The 18,774-nt window shown below is 38.4% G+C and overlaps 1 protein-coding gene across 1 annotated transcript in view; it reads left to right on the plus strand.

Moving 5' to 3' along the window:
* The window catches only part of LOC132110460 (protocadherin-15-like), a 197,213-nt gene that overhangs the window by 77,821 nt on the left and 100,618 nt on the right, over nucleotides 1-18,774 (plus strand). Inside the window, exons 8-13 of the mRNA XM_059517084.1 lie at nucleotides 111-221; nucleotides 3,604-3,774; nucleotides 8,433-8,541; nucleotides 8,823-8,935; nucleotides 12,554-12,760; nucleotides 13,966-14,100. Coding sequence (XP_059373067.1) covers nucleotides 111-221; nucleotides 3,604-3,774; nucleotides 8,433-8,541; nucleotides 8,823-8,935; nucleotides 12,554-12,760; nucleotides 13,966-14,100 — 846 coding nt within the window. The remainder of the gene's footprint in view (nucleotides 1-110; nucleotides 222-3,603; nucleotides 3,775-8,432; nucleotides 8,542-8,822; nucleotides 8,936-12,553; nucleotides 12,761-13,965; nucleotides 14,101-18,774) is intronic.

Genomic DNA, 18,774 nt, shown 5'->3' on the forward strand with positions numbered 1-18,774 from the left:
TCAAGTTCTTCATTATAATTAATGATTAAAGCAATGACTTTATGGGTGAACTTTCAAACTGTTATGTTTTATTTAAAATAGTGCAATCTTCCTCTTTTTCTCTGTCTCAGGTGTCAAACAGGACTGTGCGTGTTGCTGGGACTCTGTCTGGTAATATTGTTTTGGCAGAGAGGCTGAACTATGAGGAGAGAACTCGCTATCTAATTATAGTACAGGCCAATGTAAGATATCCTTCACTATCATGCAATGTTGTTCCTTTACACTTTAATACATTTAAGAGGAGTGGCATGTTGTTGATTACCACATATAACCTTGGAAATTGTGTTTGCAATAATGCACTTACTGTACAGCACAAAAGATTGGTGATGTGTTTTGGACAAGGCCCAATGCTGAGATAAATGTTAAATAAATAAATCAGTTTTGAAAATACAGCCATAAAGCTCAAACATTATAGATGTTCATCATGAGACTAGTGTGGGAAAATCACTTAACTAACCATGTAACACCAGGTAAATGTTCTTTGGTAAAAATGTGCTTATTTATTTATTAGTTAGTTTGTTTTTTATCTGTATTTATTTATTTGTTTAGCTACAAAGAAAAATAATTTTTAATTTTTTTGAAATTTTTTAATTGTTGTCTGTTTAAGAGCACTAGTGACTTAAGTGCATTTGTGAATGTGCATTTGAGAGTTTTGGTTTGTTTGTGAGTTCGCCTTTGAGAGTATTTGGAGTGTTTTTGAGTTTGCATTTGTGAGGTTTCGAGTTTGAATTTGTACTTGCGAGTTTACCTTTGAGAGTTGTTGAGTTCACGTGTTTGAGTTTGCATTTGAGAGTTGTTGAGTTTGCAGTTAAGGGTTTATAAGTTTGAATTGTACTTCCAAGTACACATTTGAAAGTTTTTGACTTTGAATATGTGAGTGTGACGAGTGGGGCGGGGCCGAGGGACATGGGAGCGAGGCCGGTGGAGTGATTGGAGATGAACTACACCTGTTCGACCCGCCGGTCTCGAGGCCCATGGAGGAGATGGAAGGATATAAAACTGGAGCGACAACAGTGAAGGACGAGAGAGGACCAGGCCTGGGCTTTTAGTTGTGTTTTGGTTTTTATTTGCGCGCACCAGTCGTCCGTGAGGGGCTGGTGCGCTGTTTTATGTTTATTTTGCTTTATTAAAATGTTGTTTGATTGTCCGCCGGTTCCCGCCTCCTTCTTCCCGATGATTATTAGAGTTGATATCATTACAGTGGTGCCGAAGCCCGGGAGAAGGAGGGACGCGCTGCTGAAGATCCCTCGCCGCTGTGGTGAATCCGCGGTGCCAACGAGCAGGCGAGGAGTGTGCCGCCATGGACGCTCGAGGCGGTGGGCTGGAGCGAGTTGCCGGGGACGGGCGAGCTCGCTACCGGCCGCCCACGATGTGGAGAGACGGCTGCCGTCCGTGAGGGAGCGGAGGAGTCGGCGCCGTTCGCCAGGTGGCCGGAGCCTGCTGCCATCTGCCGGAACGGGGAGGAGCAGGGAACGGGGGACTCCTGCCGGCTGCCCAAAACCGGAGGAGACGTCGCCGTCCACCGGGCGGCGGAGGAGTGTCGTGCCGTCCGCCGAGGGCCGTCCAGTGCCACCGCCAGGCACCGCGGAGGAGATCACCCAGCTGGTGGAGGGCCGAGCAGCGGTGCGTCTGGGAACCGGAATTGTTTTTTTTTTCCCTCTCTCCCCTCTCTCGTCTCTGTCGCTCCTCCTTCCATCTCCTTTTCTCTCGCCTCGTCTGTCCTACCCCCAGGTTCCCGCAGGTCCCCGTGAGCGGCCCCCCCCGGAGGGGAGGGGGGGGGGGGGAGTAGAGCGCAGTCTCGGGAGTACCCCCCGGCCTGCGAGGGGCGATGGGGGTATGTGACGAGTGGGGCGGGGCCGAGGGACATGGGAGCGAGGCCGGTGGAGTGATTGGAGATGAACTACACCTGTTCGACCCGCTGGTCTCGAGGCCCATGGAGGAGATGGAAGGATATAAAACTGGAGCGACAACAGTGAAGGACGAGAGAGGACCAGGCCTGGGCTTTTAGTTGTGTTTTGGTTTTTATTTGCGCGCACCAGTCGTCCGTGAGGGGCTGGTGCGCTGTTTTGTGTTTGTTTTGTAATTAAAGTTTCATTTTGATTGTCCGCCGGTTCCCGCCTCCTTCTTCCCGATGATTATTAGAGTTGATATCGTTACAGTGAGCTTACTGGTTTGTTACTGGTTGAGTTTTTGAATTGGCATTTGTGAGTCTATGGGATTGAAGGGTTTACACTGGAAAGTTTTTGAGTCTGCGATAATCTATAGGGAGAAGGCAGAAACACACATACACATCGACGAGACCGGACAATCAAACACTGAACTGAATGCAACTTATAAAGGGAACTTTAATGAGGATAATTACATGACACTCCTGAACATAATGACACAATAAACATGGGACGTGGAACACATGGAGGGAAAACACAACATAATGAGTCCAGGGGCATGACATTAATTGGTTTGAATTTCTATTTGTAAATTTATGATTTTGAATTTATATTTGAAACTTTATGTGTGAAAGTTTTTGTGCTTACATTTGTGGGTTTTTTTAATTTGAATTTGTACTTGCAAGATTACGTTTTGCAAGTTTTTGCATTTACGAATGTGCGTTTTAGAATATTAGAGTTTGCTTTTGATGGTTTATTGTGCATAACACATACGATCACCTACCCAGAAGTACACCTAGAAACACTGCTAAAAATAAAGCTTTCAAGGTTACTATATACACAGTTTTTGATGTTGTTAAGGTTTGTATAGACCTTAACTTGTTTACAACCCACAACATTGCTTTAAAGTCAGACCAACCTTAAAATGGTCATACACTTGTGGTAGTAATTAAAGGGTTACTGATCTGATCCCTGTAAGGAGTGAGCCATGAGCTGTGAGTCACTTTGGATAAAGATGTCTGCTAAATGACTGCTTACTCTGTAACCTTTACTGTAGATTACAAAAAATAACCTTGACTTTTTGGTCAAGCAGTCTGGGCCTGTTAGGTTGCCACTTTGCACAATGCACTTTTTAAAATTCAAGGCACCTCCCTATATCTGTCACTGAATAACAAGCATCCTGATTCACTTCCAAATGCGTCCCTCCACCCTCACATGAGCTGCATACACAACTAACTCCAAACCCGTCTAGAACAGCATCACTGTGAGGGTGTCTAGACCCCAGAGGCCGTGAACATGTATTCAGAGAGCCAAATGGCTCAAATAAATGCTCTACATCAAGGCTGCAACAGCTCTCCTTGAAGAAAATTGAATCATTTCAGGAGGTGGAAAATGAGGGGATGGATTTTGTTACCGTGTTTTCTCTTTCTCTCTGAAATCTTATTGAAGTAAAATACAGAACAGCAGAGTTGGCTTTGATATGAATGATACACATTTTATTTAGACCCTGAGTGTTGGAAATCGTTAAGTCAATTATTAAAGTTTGGAGAATTACATTACACTAAATTTTATGATTCCTACCTGTTGGTTATTTAATAATAAATAAAAAAGACAAGTTGGTTAAGTTTAAATATTAAAAAATATATAAAGTCTGTATCTATGGTAACATTTTTTTTAGGACCGGGCTCCGTATCCGGGAACTCGTCGCACGGCAACCACTACTCTAACTCTGGATGTTTCGGATGGAGATGATCTGGGTCCCATGTTCCTCCCATGTGTTCTGGTCAACAACACACAGGACTGTAACCCTATCACATACCGTCTAGCCATTCCTGAGCTCACTGACCCGGTAAGACCTTGCAGAGAACCTCAGAGGTATTTAACTGCTGAATATTCACTTGATATATTTATTTTCCAACTGGATCTCCTGCTGGGGAAGAAAAAAAAACAGGTCCAAACAGGTAGCTTACAGACTTGACCAGGGTTGATCTACTAGGTTGATATATATGGTTTCTGGCTGGTCCCAGTTGGATATTTTGAAACTAGAAACCATTTAAAACCAGATGCCACTTTAAAGTTTTACCTGGATTTTCGAGTAAGGATGTTGTCAGAGCCTGTTATTCTTCACAAGCTACAACCATGATGCCGCATGCAGCATGTGGCATAGCTAGGTATAAAGGCAGGAAGATGTCTTGACTGAAACACTTCACCTGTGACCCACTGAGCCGGACACGGTGACCTGAGGCTATGCAGTGGGCAGCCATGGATAGATGCTCTCTTCGAGAAAGACTTGCGTGTTTGAGAACAAGGTATGTGCATGAGATTGTGCCTTGAAATATAAAGAAAGCAAAAAAGAAAACTATGCACTGTGTTAATAATTCAGCCACACGCAGCAAGCCTATGGACCTTTCATTGATTGTTTGCTACCGTTCAAAAGTTTAGGGGCAGTAAGATTTTTTAATGTTTTTTAAAGGTCAAATATGACCACAAAAGTTTAATTTGTTTGATTAAAAAAGTAAAAACATTTATATTGCGAAAAATATTGTAATTTAAAATAACTTTATATAATATTTTAAAATGTATCGTGATGGCAAAGCTGAATTTTCAGTCTCACATTATCTTTCAGTAATGCTAATTTTGTACTCAAGAAACATTCATATTTTTGTGCAAACTGAGCACCATTCTTTAATTTAAAATGACAGCATTTATTCAGAATTTCTTTTTTTTGTTGACATAATAGATGTCTTTCCTGTCACTATTGATCCATTAAAAATACTAATTTAATTTAATTTAATTAATTTAACTAATTTATTTAGGAAACATAAATGCTTACCTTAAAGGGTTCATGTCACGTTGCTAATAAAGAACATTATTTTGTGTATTTGGTGTAATGAAATCTGTTTATGCGATTTAAGGTAAAAAAACAACAACATTATTTTCCACATACTTTACATTATTGTTGCTCCTCTATGCCCCAGCTTTCTGCATCGATTTTTACAAAGCTCATCGTTCTGAAAAGCGAGATATGCTCTGATTGGCCAGCTATCCAGTGCATTATGATTGTCCAAATACCTCAAGCATGTGACAGAAATGTTACAGCTCTTACCATATTGTGATGCTGTGTCCAGGTGTGACAATAAAAAATAAAAAAAAACCTTATAAAAGAGGCATCTGTTGCATCCAGTGGGGACATAATTACTGATTATAATAACTTATACTGTATTTTTACGCATTGCGTTGCATTGCTCCGCATAAACATAAAACCATGTCTGCATTTGTGATCGGAGAAATGACAAACAACAAGCGCTACTCTACACTGCTCAAAACTTGTGTTTGAATCATCATTGGGAAATTCTTTAAATATGAAAACGTACTTAGAAACTGTGAGTCAGAAGCGCCATCATTGTAGGCTATTCTCCCAGGATCAGGAAACAGTTCTCCGTAAAATGCGTTGCACACACACCGATATTTGGGTTAAATGTTGTAAATACAACTTAACCACTGATTGCTAGATGTGTCCAATGTTGGAATACCAAACAAAATAGTTTCCCTTTCACAACGAAACACATCGTCTCCAAGACATGGCTTCGGCTGCAGCTGAAATACTGCAGCGAGAATCAATGTTACACCTTGTTTCTTTGCGGAACATTTGGGCGGTGTTATGTAAATCTTCCCACACAGTGATGTATACATGTGGGGATTGTTTAAACAAGGCGTTTTAGGAGGACGTGGATGAGTCTTAACTTTTATAAAGAATATCTCTTTGGGTTTGAGACTTTAGTCTTTGCAACTTTAGGAATCTGATCCATTCACAAACAGCTTGTAACACTCCAAAGAGAAAGGAAAGCTTGAAATTGCATCATATGACCCCTTTAAACTTGTGAATTGTATAAAATAAAATGATAAATGGTGAATGGTATAAAAAACTTCACATTTAACCATGTTGCTATATAAGCATGTTTGACTGAAGAATTCAGAATTCAGAGTTTTTTAGAAAGTCCGGTAATGTTTATAATGTAACATTTTGTTATCTCATGTCTTGTTTGTGGACACTAGAAGGACATTTTGATGTCTTCACTGGATGTTGTATGGAAAAGCTCAAGTTTAAAGCTCAGTAATTGTGTCATTTTGTTGTTTGTGTTTTGTTGACCCTACACCGGTTAAATGTCAGTCCTTTCATATTTCCCATCACAATCGTTGCTCTACTGACTTGTGCTTGGCTAAATATGAGATTCATACAGCAAGAGCAGGAAGGGTAAAAACGAGGGATTTAGATGAGAAAGATGTGGCTGATGAAAGTTAGCTGGTACAGATTAAATGAGATCAGGGACATGGAAGTAGAGACAAAGCGAGATGAGACCCTCAATAAAACCACAGGGTTCACCACCCATCAAAGCCAAGATGTGAAGCTTTAATGAGATCAGACCCCAGCTGAGGTGTGTTTGGGTGGGCAGACCTTTGAGGAGATGGATCATAATGGAACCAAACCACATGGAGGAAAAAAAGAGAGAGTCCAGCACATACAGCCACGGCTGATCTTTGCTCAGGGGGGACTGCCGTAATTTATGCTAAAAAAAATTTCCACTGCAAATGCTGCACTCCCAACAGCTGCCAATTTCTGCACTGAATAAATGTGCTGCAGATTTGCTTCATTTCGAGCTGTTTCGCTTTCCTTTTTGCATTCTGCCTGCTGCAATTCAGTTTCCTGTTGTTCTCTGATTATCTTAAAAATTATAAAGGATTAGTGTCTGAGGAAATCCATTTTACATTCATTCTGTTAATCTACAGTACTCTAACAGAACAGTGGATGTGTTTGGAGTTTGTGTTTTCTACAGTAGGCCTGTATAGTACGAATAATGAATATCCACATTTTCTGTGCAAACATAAAAGAAAAAATATGAAAGCAAATATTATTCTTATTTATATTATTATTATTATTAGAATTTTATTGAATCTGTCAAAAGTTAAGTTAAATTGTATTTTAAGAAAGCAAATTAAAAAATCTTCAAATTCTCATCAAGGTTGCATTTATTCGATCAACAAATGTAAATTAAAAAGTAAAAACTAAAATATTATGAAATATTATTACAATTTAAAATAACTGTTTTGCATTTTGATATATATTAAAATGTAGTTTATTCTTGTGATGCAAAGCTGAATTTTCAGCATCATTACTCCAGTCTTCAGTGTCACATGATCCTTCAGAAATCATTCTAATATGCTGATTTGCTGCTCAAGAAAGATTTCTTATTATCAATGTGGAAAACAGTTGTGCTCCTTAAAATTTATATGGAAGCTGTGAGACTTTTTTTCCGGATTCTTTGATATTCTAAAGAACTGAACAGTATTTATTTCAAATAGAAATAAATGTCCTTCAAAGATGTCCTTAATAAGAAATTATTATTAATTAATAATTATTAAGTTCTTAAAAATAATAATAATAATCATAATAATTATACTGACTAAATATCTTTATTTTTTTTTTGTTTGTTTGTTTATTCAGCTGTGGCTTTCATTTATTCTCTTATACAGTACAAACTAAAAGTTCACATACTGCACATGGTACTGCAGGAATTTCAAGAGTAATATTTTAATAAGTTATAGTAAACACATCCTGTATCAATGCATGATGCATTCTTTTTCAGATATTATTTTAAAACAATACTGGCCCGTAGTCAGTGTGTTTGCTGTGCAGTATGCAGTAAGCATTATGCTACAGTTCCATTCCCAACATAGATTCTCTTTCATTTCCTTTGGCAGGAATAGTGGTAATTAATGAGGTCACATATTTCACAATTAGAGCTGGGATATGGTTCGAGAGTCTTTTTCCTGTCTCTAGGCACAGATTAATCGGTCTAATGCCTGCAGGAGGGGGGTATTATGGGTACTTTTAAATGTCTCAGGTGGGCAAGAATTCTGATGTACTGTGCTTACATATTTAACATTGAGCTTCTGTATTTACGCTGCCATTTTAATGAAGTCCCATCCCAAAGGAGATGCTTCTTATTATCATATCTGTTAGAGGCCGTATTTGTCTGCACAAAATGCACACTCATCTGCAGAGCACAGATTAATACAATCAAGTGTCCCAAGAGCTTTGCTTTTAGCCTCAGTGGATGCTGTTTCAAAGCTTGAGACTTAATGGAGATCTCAAAATGTTTTATTTACGTGTTAGCTTTGTCCCAACAGCTGATTAAACATCACAATAATCCACAAGCAAATACATGGGGGAATACATTTTCATCAGATTTTCGGGTTAATTATTTTATTATTTATTAATACATGAACTAAATTGAACTAATTTGACCTTATTGTGAATTGTTATAGAGACAGAAAATGATAGGATAGTTCAGATTAATTGGTCTTGAATTTGATAAAATGTTTAAATTCAGACTAGGGTGAAACCACTGATATAAAAAGATACTGAAATTACACATTAAAATCATTTAGTCAACTTTGATCTCTTGTTTGCCACATAATAATTTATTCATGTCTCCTTTTTTCCAGAGTAAACTGAACCCTCTGAATGTGAGTCCTTCCATTCGAGCCATCGACCAGGACAGAAACATCCAGCCGCCCTCAGACAGACCCGGAATCCTGTACTTCCTACTGATTGGTAGGTACTTCAATTGAAGTATTATACACAATAAGCAATATAAACAACTGCACTCTTAACTAATGTTTCCATACATTTAAAAGAGAGACTCAGTTGTTTAATAAATGTGTTAATTAGGGTTTAAAAAGAATATGCTGTTATTGTCTTTAAAACAGCAGACTGTATAAGTTCAGATAGAAAATAGGAAATTCCCTTTTTATGTATTCAATAGCTTAGTATAAATAATGGCATGAATCAGATAATAGCACAAGTTTTGTGTTTCTCTCTGTACTGCGTTTCAGGTCAGCCTGCTACATACCCAGAATTCTTCTCACTCAACAGAAGCACGGCTGAGCTGCGGCTGCTGAAGCCTGTGGACAGAGAGCTGTATCAGCGCTTCGATCTTGTCATTAAGGTCATTATATCACCATCAGGTTGTCTTCTACAGATGGCTGTGAAGATAGGAGTGGTTCATCTAATGCCCTGCTCATCACCTCCAGAAGCGTTTATATTTAAGCATCAACAAGAGTGTCATAATTTTTACAAAATTGCTGGTTGAATGTTTTTTCGACCGGACAAACACCCGGAATTAACTTCAGTATATTTCTGGAAATATTCTCTTCATATTGTAGCAGTAGTTTCACCAATAACTGTCTGTATATACAAGCTATCACTATGGTTCTGTTTAAAAACCTTGTGAGCTGTCTATTTAGGAAGCATTTTAAAGCATTGTATTCGCTTGATGCAAAGGATGCTATAAAAGGTACATAGTATATTATTTTACAAATTATTGCAAGGCAGCATTGCATTTATACTTTTGTGAAAAATTTGGTTCCGCAGTGCATTTGTGACAAACTTACAAAGAAATAAGTGCTCTATCCGTTATATATAATATATATCCTTATACATATATATATAAGTTCTGTTCAAAAGTTAGATGTTTTTTTTTTTGAGAAATTAGCAAGAATGCATTAAACTGATCAAAAGTGAGAGTAAAGGCATTTATAATGTTTCAAAATATTTATATTTCAGCATTTTAGAGTGCTGTTCTTTTAAAAATGTATAATGGTTTCCACAACAATATTAACTAGCACAATTATTTGGAACATTTCAGAAAGATCATGTGACACTCATGTGATCATGTGAAAAATCCAACACACTAATAAATTACATTTAAAAACATTTTGACATAGAAAACAGCTGTTTTGAATTTTAATAATAGTTCACATTTGTACATATTTTTGATCAAATCAATGCAGCACTGGTAAGCATGAGACTTCTTTTGAAAACATCTTTCCAACCCCAAAATTTGAAGAGTAGTGTAGTTCTGTCTAATTAAAAATATACTATTTTACCCAGTTTTTGCATGTGCTATGTATTTTATGCTTTTATCACATCATTAGTTTAGCATTGAAATCAATCAGTTATTCTGGTTCCCCATGAGCTTTGTGCAAAGAGCTCTATTTGTATATCTCACAGTGTCTGCCTATGTAGAGCGTTCCATTTCAGTTAGGATGCTGCCTTTGTAGGTGGTAGACAGCGAGGCAGCTCACTAGCTTTTGGAATAGAGCTTTGTATATATAATTACATTAAACATGCTGTATCTTTTAATTGAATTGAGCTGGAAGAGAGAGAGCAGAGGGAGAAATTGAAAAAAGGAAGCGAGCGCTGGTGTGAAATTATTCTGCTCTGTCATAGATTTGGGTAGCACAACAGTGTAACAGCAGGGGTAATTTGAATGTTTCCTCTGTGAAACGATGCATGACTGTGTTTGCTGTTGTGATTTTGTCGTTTCATAATAACAAAGAACGATATGGTATTCTCAGTGCGCTTCAAGCTTGCTGAAATTCGAGACCAAATAACAATGTTTTAAATGTGTGAAGTGGCTACTGAGTTACTGAGCTGCAGTCATTCATGGATTCTTAATGATAGATGGGCTCATAACAGAAATGAAAATATTCAAGGAGATGTATGCACTCCTCTTCAATAAACAAAGACCAATTTTGAGCCATTTTAGCTCCATGAATTTTGGATAGTATTTTAACTGCTGGACTCTAATTAGAAATGAAAATCCTTTGATGAATTAGAAATAAAAACTAATTCAAACTTTTTACTTCATTAATACAATTTCTTTACACTAAATAGCTACACTGAAAAAAATATTTCTAGAATATAGAATTTTTTTTTATTAATTGCAAAGTTATATTTTATATAAATTTACGTAAATTAATAGTTAGCCCCACTAATGAGTATCTCTCTCTCTCTCTCTCTCTATTTATATACAGGGTGGCCGCGGGTCCTTAAAAAGTCTTAAAATGTCTTAAATACAGTTTTCCTTATAAAAGGCCTTAAAAAGTCTTAAAAAGACTTAAATTCAGATTCAATAGGTCTTAAATATTTTTGGTGACTTTACGACGGGGGAAAAATCTTCAGTCGGATGGACCAAATTACTTTTTACGATCATTGGACTAGACCTTTTTTCCCGTGGTAACGTAAGGTATTGCGTCATCAGAGAGACATACCAGTATGTGGCTCAATGGCTCTCTCCAGGACGTTAGGTAGCAGGTTGAACTGAAATAGCGGCAATGGGTAAATGTAAGTTCAATAACAAATGGGTCGAGAATGAAGAATTCTCATGGTGGTTGAAGCCGGTGCCTGAAAATGTATACGAGGCAAATTGCAGCATATGTTGAAGACGTTTTAAACTAAACTAAACTGTTTTAAATTAAACTTTAATCGACAATTGACAATGGGCATCAACACGGTGGAATCGCACGCGCAGAGTAGAAAGCACTTGGAGTCTGCGAGAGCCCGCGATAAGAGTTTAATTGAAGGTTTCTGTTCCACTCTTCCGACTAGCAAAGATGTCACCACGGATGTTGAGAATTCCCAGCCAACAACGCCATCATCTGACCTATGTCTATTTTCTGGCTCTACGCCAACACTAAGAGCTGAGGTAATTTGGGTGCTGAGGACTGTAACAAGCCATCACTCGTTCATGTCAAATAGCGGGATTGAGGAGGTTTTCAAAGCTATGTTTCCAGACTCTGGGCTTGTGCAGACGTTTACGTGTGGAAAAGACAAAAGCCGATATATAGCTAAGTTTGGACTGGCGCCATATAATAAAAAAAAAAAAAAAACTTATTGCCGAGGTCAATAGATGTGGTGCTTTTGTGATCATGTTTGACGAAAGCCTGAACCAGACAACTAAAAGCAAGCAAATGGACCTGCATATTGTTTAGTTTTTGGATATTGTCTGTGAAAAACTCAATGTGTATTGTAATAAAATATTGCTGTAACAAATTTTATTTATAGTTTTTTTGTGCGTGTGTTTATATGTATATGTGTGTGTTTTCATCGCAGGTTTGGTGGTCTTAATTTCCGTACAAGCCGGTATTAAAAGGGTCTTAAAAAGTCTTAAATTTAACTTGTTTAACTCTGTAGACACCCTGATATAGATAGATATATAGATAGATAGATAGATAGATAGATAGATAGATAGATAGATAGATAGATAGATAGATAGATAGATATACAGTAGATATAAGAATTCCATGTTTTCAAATCGAAAGTGTGTCAAGCTACATTCAATTATATGACAACCTTAAAGGGTTAGTTCACCCAAAAAAAAAATTATGTCATTGATGACTTACCCTCATGTCGTTCCAAACCCGTAAGACCTCCATTCAACTGTCACAGCAGTCACGCTCACAACACAAAAGTTTTTTCGATTCTTCAACAAATTCTAACTGACCCTCTGAGGTCACATGGACTACTTTGATGATGTTTTTCTTTCCTTTCTGGACATGGACAGTATACCATACACACAGCTTCAATGGAGAGACAGAAAGCTCGCCGAATAAATTTAAAATATCTTAAACTGTGTTCCGAAGATGAACGGAGGTCTTAAGGGTTTGGAATGACATGAGGGTCATTAATGATATAATTGTAATATTTGGGTGACCTAACCCTTTAAGATAGATTTGTTTCTTATTAGAGAAATTTTCAGTTTATATTGTTTGTTTGTGAACAGGCCGAGCAGGATAACGGTCACCCTCTTCCTGCATACGCTAACCTGCAGATTGAAATTCTGGATGAGAACAATCAGGCACCATATTTCCAGCGATCCGTGTACCAGGGCTTCATTAGTGAGTCTGCCTCGGTTGGCACCACCATCTCAGGGGTCGCCAACCTCACGGCCCCGCTGGGCATCATCGCACTGGACAACGACATAGAAGAGGTGAGATGTTCTCATGAAAAGTGCCTGGACATTTTCATAATGTTGCTTCACTCCTGTCTTGGGAATGCAAAGAGACATAAATCACAGATGGTTTCAGTCTCTCCATATGCTTTATATTGTAGCTGCTGCCAGGGGCCACACCAGTAGGTACCTGAGTGATGTGTACCCTTTTATTTCTTTTCTTTTCTTTTCTTTTGTATTTAAAATATAATGGTTTTATAAATGCATTTTTCTTTCATTTGATGCTGTGTTTCCTTTTAGTACAGGAAGATTGGCCATGATATATTGAATAGTTTGTCTCTTTTTAGCCAATAGGTTTTAATTTGCCACAGCTGTAAGCCATTGTTTGTTACACTTTGTTGCTAGTTAAAATAGGTGGTAATGAGGCAGACATAGCATTTGACTTCACAAAAATTTGCATGCAAAATGAGTTAACATAATATATATATATATTTTAAAATTATATGAGTTAACATTATATTTATAGATTTCTTTCAAAAGAGATATTGTAAAATGTATATACAAATGTTACTCAGTGTTATCCTGGGTTGTACATAGTGTAAATATGCAAAACATGAATTATTTTATTTTAATGAGTTTTTATTTGTATAAAACAGTGCAATTAGAACTTGTTAGTAAAATTATACTCTTGAAAAAAATGTATATGATAAACATAACAGATTTACATAAGTGTGGTATATTATAAATGTATATTAACAAATAAATAAATAAAATATATAAAATAATTTTTAATTTTATATACATGTTTTATATTCAAATCTCTCTCTGTCTATAACTGAATTAAACATAGACTTAATAGATGAGATAAACTAATGTAGGTGGTTTGCAGACAAACAGCTTGTATTGACATATGTATGTAATATGTATGAATTACATACATATGTATGTAAATGATCATAGATATGTATGATCATTTTTAATGACGCAACAGTTCTGTCAGTTTAAAATGTGCATATACTTTAATTTTCTCTCTAGATTTATACATTATATTTTGACTTTTGAATTCTCTGGACTTTCAAAACAAGCTCTTGTATTTCTGTAGACTCTTGCATGTCAGAGTGAATGAGGTGGTCGTGTTTAAGCAACCTGACTGCATGACGTTTGTGTGGATGGTGTGTCATGCTCATAATAATAGTAGTGTAGTAATGCTGCATTTGACCTCTTATCATTGTTTGTTTGTAAAGACAAAAGATCCTCAGCTAAAGATCACTCTGAATGACTACACCTCCATCTTCTCCATCACGTCTACTGGCATCACACGTTACCTTACTCTGCTGAAACCAGTGGACCGAGAGATACAGACGAACTACACCTTAACAGTACGTGGCACACATAAACATATTGTACACATACATGTACCAGTTTGAAAACCTCCTATTGACTCTTATTGGCCCTTAAATCACTCAAAAATATTGCATTTCATCCCCAAAATCAAAAGAAAAAAGTTGTATTTATTTTGTATAAAGACCGATCTGGAGTCATCTGCATTCATGTCACCCATCAGCGTTTGCACAAGTTCTCGTGTTCGCAAACGCTGGCTGGTCAGGTTTGGTGAGGCTTTCTCCAAACTGGCCAAATACAAACGAGACAGCAATAAATAAAAGATGGTAACAAGAAATATGGCAACGATTCCTATTTCAAAGAGAGCATGTGCAGATGAGGAGTTACTTAGCTTCCTTGGTGGCGGAAAAGTAAACCGGACGCAACACAACCGCGTTGCGACAGGTTTAGACTGTCTAGTGTCTATACAGGACATTTGAACCCAGTGTCAGTACCTCACAGACCGGATGGGGATTTATCATGTCGTGTTGTGCTGCATCCGGTGTAGCATCACTGATTATAATGAGTATTTTGTCGCGCTGCGTTGCTCGCGTCCGTTAGACAGAGTGTATTTAACTTTCTTATTTAGGCTACTTTCTTGTAGCCTAAATAAGCATTATTTCTTTGATATTTATTTTAGTGTTTTGCAGGCGGCGTTCACTGACAGAAGTGCTCAAATAAACACGAACTGACAAGTTAAATAGGATGTGTTAGATGAGTGAGACAGTGCTGGGCTGATTTCTAGACGTGGATATAAATATATCCTGTATATAATATATATAAAATATATTACATGCATGCACAGTTTAAGTCAGCTTTAATCACCTTTTTTGGTAATTCCATGAATTAACTGACCACGACACTGCTTGCATATAGTTTATTTTGCAGTTTGATATGAAAGGATACGCACAAAGGAAGCGCGCACCGCCTTTGAGCACAGGACCGTCCGCGCTCGCTTAACTTGCACCTGATAATAAAGTGAGGTGGAGCGCGTGTCTGAAACGTTTCCTGTTCAGTCGTTCTGCGAGTCTTCGACTGAATAAATTCACTTCTTGTCATGAGAAAAAGTGACAGAAGCAGCAGTTGTGAGTGGGTGGCCATCCCCGCCCCTACGTAAAATAATTTGAATACTTTAAACCGGAAAAAAATTATCACCTTGGTTAACGAGCAAATTTTGACACTATATATATATATATATATATATATATATATATATATTAAAAAAAAATTTTCAAACACCGCGCCACCGGCGGTTGTTGGTCCATGACTACCGCGGTGGTCAAAATCAGCCACCGTCACAGCCCTAATTAGATTATAAAAGACAACACCTGAAAGTCAACTCAAGTGGCACAGAAGGTAAAGCATAAGACATATATTTTAACATGTTGCTCCCAGGTTCGAATCCGCCTTTTGGCGAAATTTCTTCTCCCTTTTCAAATTTCAAATCACATCAGAAAAGCATTTATTTTCAGTGAAAATTAAGTAAATAATCAAAAAGTTATTAGACTCAATAAGTTTGTTTTATAATGTACTACAATATTGAGGTGCAGATAATTGCCACTATTTGCAGTAATATATATATATATATATAAATTTTTAAAGTATAAAATGTATAAATTAGGGATACTCAAACTTACCGTTTAACCCAGTGATCCTCAGATCCTTTAGCTCTAACCCTAATCAAACACAGTTAGTTTGCTAATAAATGTTTTCATGATCATTAGAAAATCACAGGTAGGCACGGATTTTGACAGAATAATACTATCAGTTAAACAGTTTAAAAGTTATTAATTTTGCTGAATTGTCAAAGAAAAATATTCTATACATATTTTTTTTTCATTCACGGGGGCTTCAATACGTGCAACCACACATGCTACAGACATGTTTTGCTGTGGAAGCACCTGCTCCACCTTCACTTAACTGAAGTAGTAAAGGCAACACAATGGCAAAAGGCAATATGTGATAAAAAGATTAGCAGAGAGGGAATCTGTGAGTCAAAGTCTGAATGGGTTATAGCCTAGAAAGTACACAAAGAGTGCTCCCCCTTATAATCATTAAAAAGCTGTCACTCATCTCAGTTGTTCGTGATCTTACAGAGTTTTGTTATATTCAGTGAAGCTCTACACTACTTCACAATTAACTGGTATTTTCCACACAGCATCAACATGTTGATTTTTTAAATTAAATACTAGACAAATTGTGCAAGGTAGGCCTGCTATTTATTTTCGGACAGGTCAATTCAACAAACCGGTTGAAGAAAACGGTTCACCGGTTCTGATTGCCCTTGATTAAAGTCTTTATGATTATAAAATGTTCATATGATTAAAACATTAGATTTCTGAAAATTGTAATTTTATTAATTAAATGTATTACATTTTTATGTATTTTATTTTACAAATTTCTATTTCCCCCAAAGTCAGATGTAACAATTAAATTAAGACAGTTTTTTAACTATACAGTATATTTGTTTAGAACACACACTGTGATTTTTATGTACAGTTCCTGTCACTCATGTCACTTCTCTCATTGAAAATGAATGACTGGTCGCTTAAGTTCAGTTTTTTCAGTCTTCTGTCCTCTTGAGATTATTTACTGCTCTTCTAAAACACTGTGTGAGTCACAACCTGTCCTGTGGGACTCCTCTGGCATGAGGAGCATCCACTTTATTAACAACAGACAATGTTCTTAATTTAAGATGAACATCAAGTCTCACCATGACAACTATTTGCTTGTGATGAACAAAATAAAGTGATTGAAACAATGCTGTTTGTTCAGTATGTGAAGTGTCTCTTCAGGACTCTGTCCATCGATTGGTTCTATTGATCTGAGATGTAGGCTCAAGTGTCTCTGATCTTTCCAGAATCCCTCATCTCCAAGGAGCAGTTAAAAAGACAGCTGGATCACAGGAGGAATATTTGAGTGCAGTGTTTTGATCATTGTTTAATATGAGAGGTGTAGTTTGTTCAATTGACTATTGACCGCTTCAGTTGAGGGATGATGTCATCAGGGATGAAAGAAATAGGCAAGATGTATTAATAATTTAATTATGTTAATTTAATTAAGTATTTATTTAAAATTAATGTGTTATGCGTATGAGAACAATGAATATATGTGTTAGGGCTGGACCAGAATATTCAGTTCCCCTTCGAGGGAACATCGAACTGCGTCGAACGACACTTTGGGGGAAGCCCCTCAGCGTAACGCCTCTGAAGTATTAATGAAACTGGGCCAATCTTGATTGGTGTTGCGTCATGACGTAATGTGTGACGGCATATGCGGAAACTATAAAAAGGACACCGGCACAGAACAGAGACAGCTTTCTGTTCTTCAGCAAGCGCTCTCTGTCTTGTTTGTCTTATTTGGTGTTGTATTGTCTACAAGCATTATTATGTCACAAGCATTATTATGGCGAGCACAAGCAGTTTCACGAGGTGTGTGTATCCCTGCCCAGGTTATATCACGGGTGGGGACACACACCGTATGTGTGTGCATTGTTTGGGAGTGCAGCATGCGCGGGCAGCTCTCGAGGGGGCTGCTTGCGAGGATTGTGAGATTGCCAAGATTGCCAATCCGTGTGCTGAGCTCCCGCCTGGCCGTTTTCAGTGGGGATGGCCAGGCTCACTTCATGGGGCTCGCGGGGATTTTGGGGATGACTCGCCACCCCGTGTCCCCACATATGAGGAGCTGGTGGAGGTTGTCTCTCATGCAGTGGCCCGTCTTAATATCAGTTGGCCACATGAGAGGCAGGAAACGCTTATTAAAAGCAAGTTGGACGAGCGTTTCCTGCAGCACAGAGAGCAACCTCATCATCGGGGTTTACCGTTCTTTCCAGATTTACACAACGAGTTGTGTAAATCGTGGAACAAACCACATTCATCTCGCGTGTCCAACTCCCTGTGTTAAATTATAATAATATCTTGGGGGGGCGAGAGAACGGTTATGGGATGATGCCTCGGGTGGAACAGCCGCTTGCCACTTATTTAGCCCCCGAGTCGGTATCATCCCTAAAAACCCCGGTGCTGCCCACTAAACCGTGCCGTGATACATCTGCGTTAGTGGGCAGGGCTTATATGGCTGTGGGTCGGGCTGGCGCTAGTCTGCATACAATGGCAGTACTGCAGGCGTACCAGGCGGACCTTCTTAAAGATATTGATGAGGGCGAGTGTCCAACTCCGGAAATTATCGCGGAGTTGAGGAAGGCTGCAGATTTGTCTCTCCAAATCACCAAGGAAACGGCCCGGTCTATCGGCCGTTCCATGGCGGCAATGGTGGTCTCGGAGAGACACTTATGGTTAAATCTGTCAGGCATCAAGGAGAAGGACAGGGCTTTCCTCCTTGATGCCCCAATTTCGCCTTTTGGCCTGTTCAGCGACTCAGTTAATGTCGTCGTCGAAAGGTTTCAGGAGGCAAAGAAACAGTCTGCAGCCTTCAAACAATACCTCTCTCGCCACTCGAGGCCTAAGAAGCCTGCCCCAAGCAGGCAGCCACAGCCTTCCGCCAGCTCCTCCGCCTACAGACAGGCGCAAAAAGAGAGCGTCGCTTCTAGAGCCTTCAGCCGAAGCCTCAGCCTAAGTCGGGCGACCTGAGGGCCGTCCTGCAGGCGAAGAAGGCTTCAATGAAGAGGTCCTAGCCAGCCTAGGCCCTCTGCGGGCGGCCCCACCAGTGGGGGAGCG

This window comes from Carassius carassius, chromosome 30 (assembly GCF_963082965.1).
Source record: "Carassius carassius chromosome 30, fCarCar2.1, whole genome shotgun sequence".
In the NCBI taxonomy this organism is placed as follows: Eukaryota; Metazoa; Chordata; class Actinopteri; order Cypriniformes; family Cyprinidae; genus Carassius; species Carassius carassius.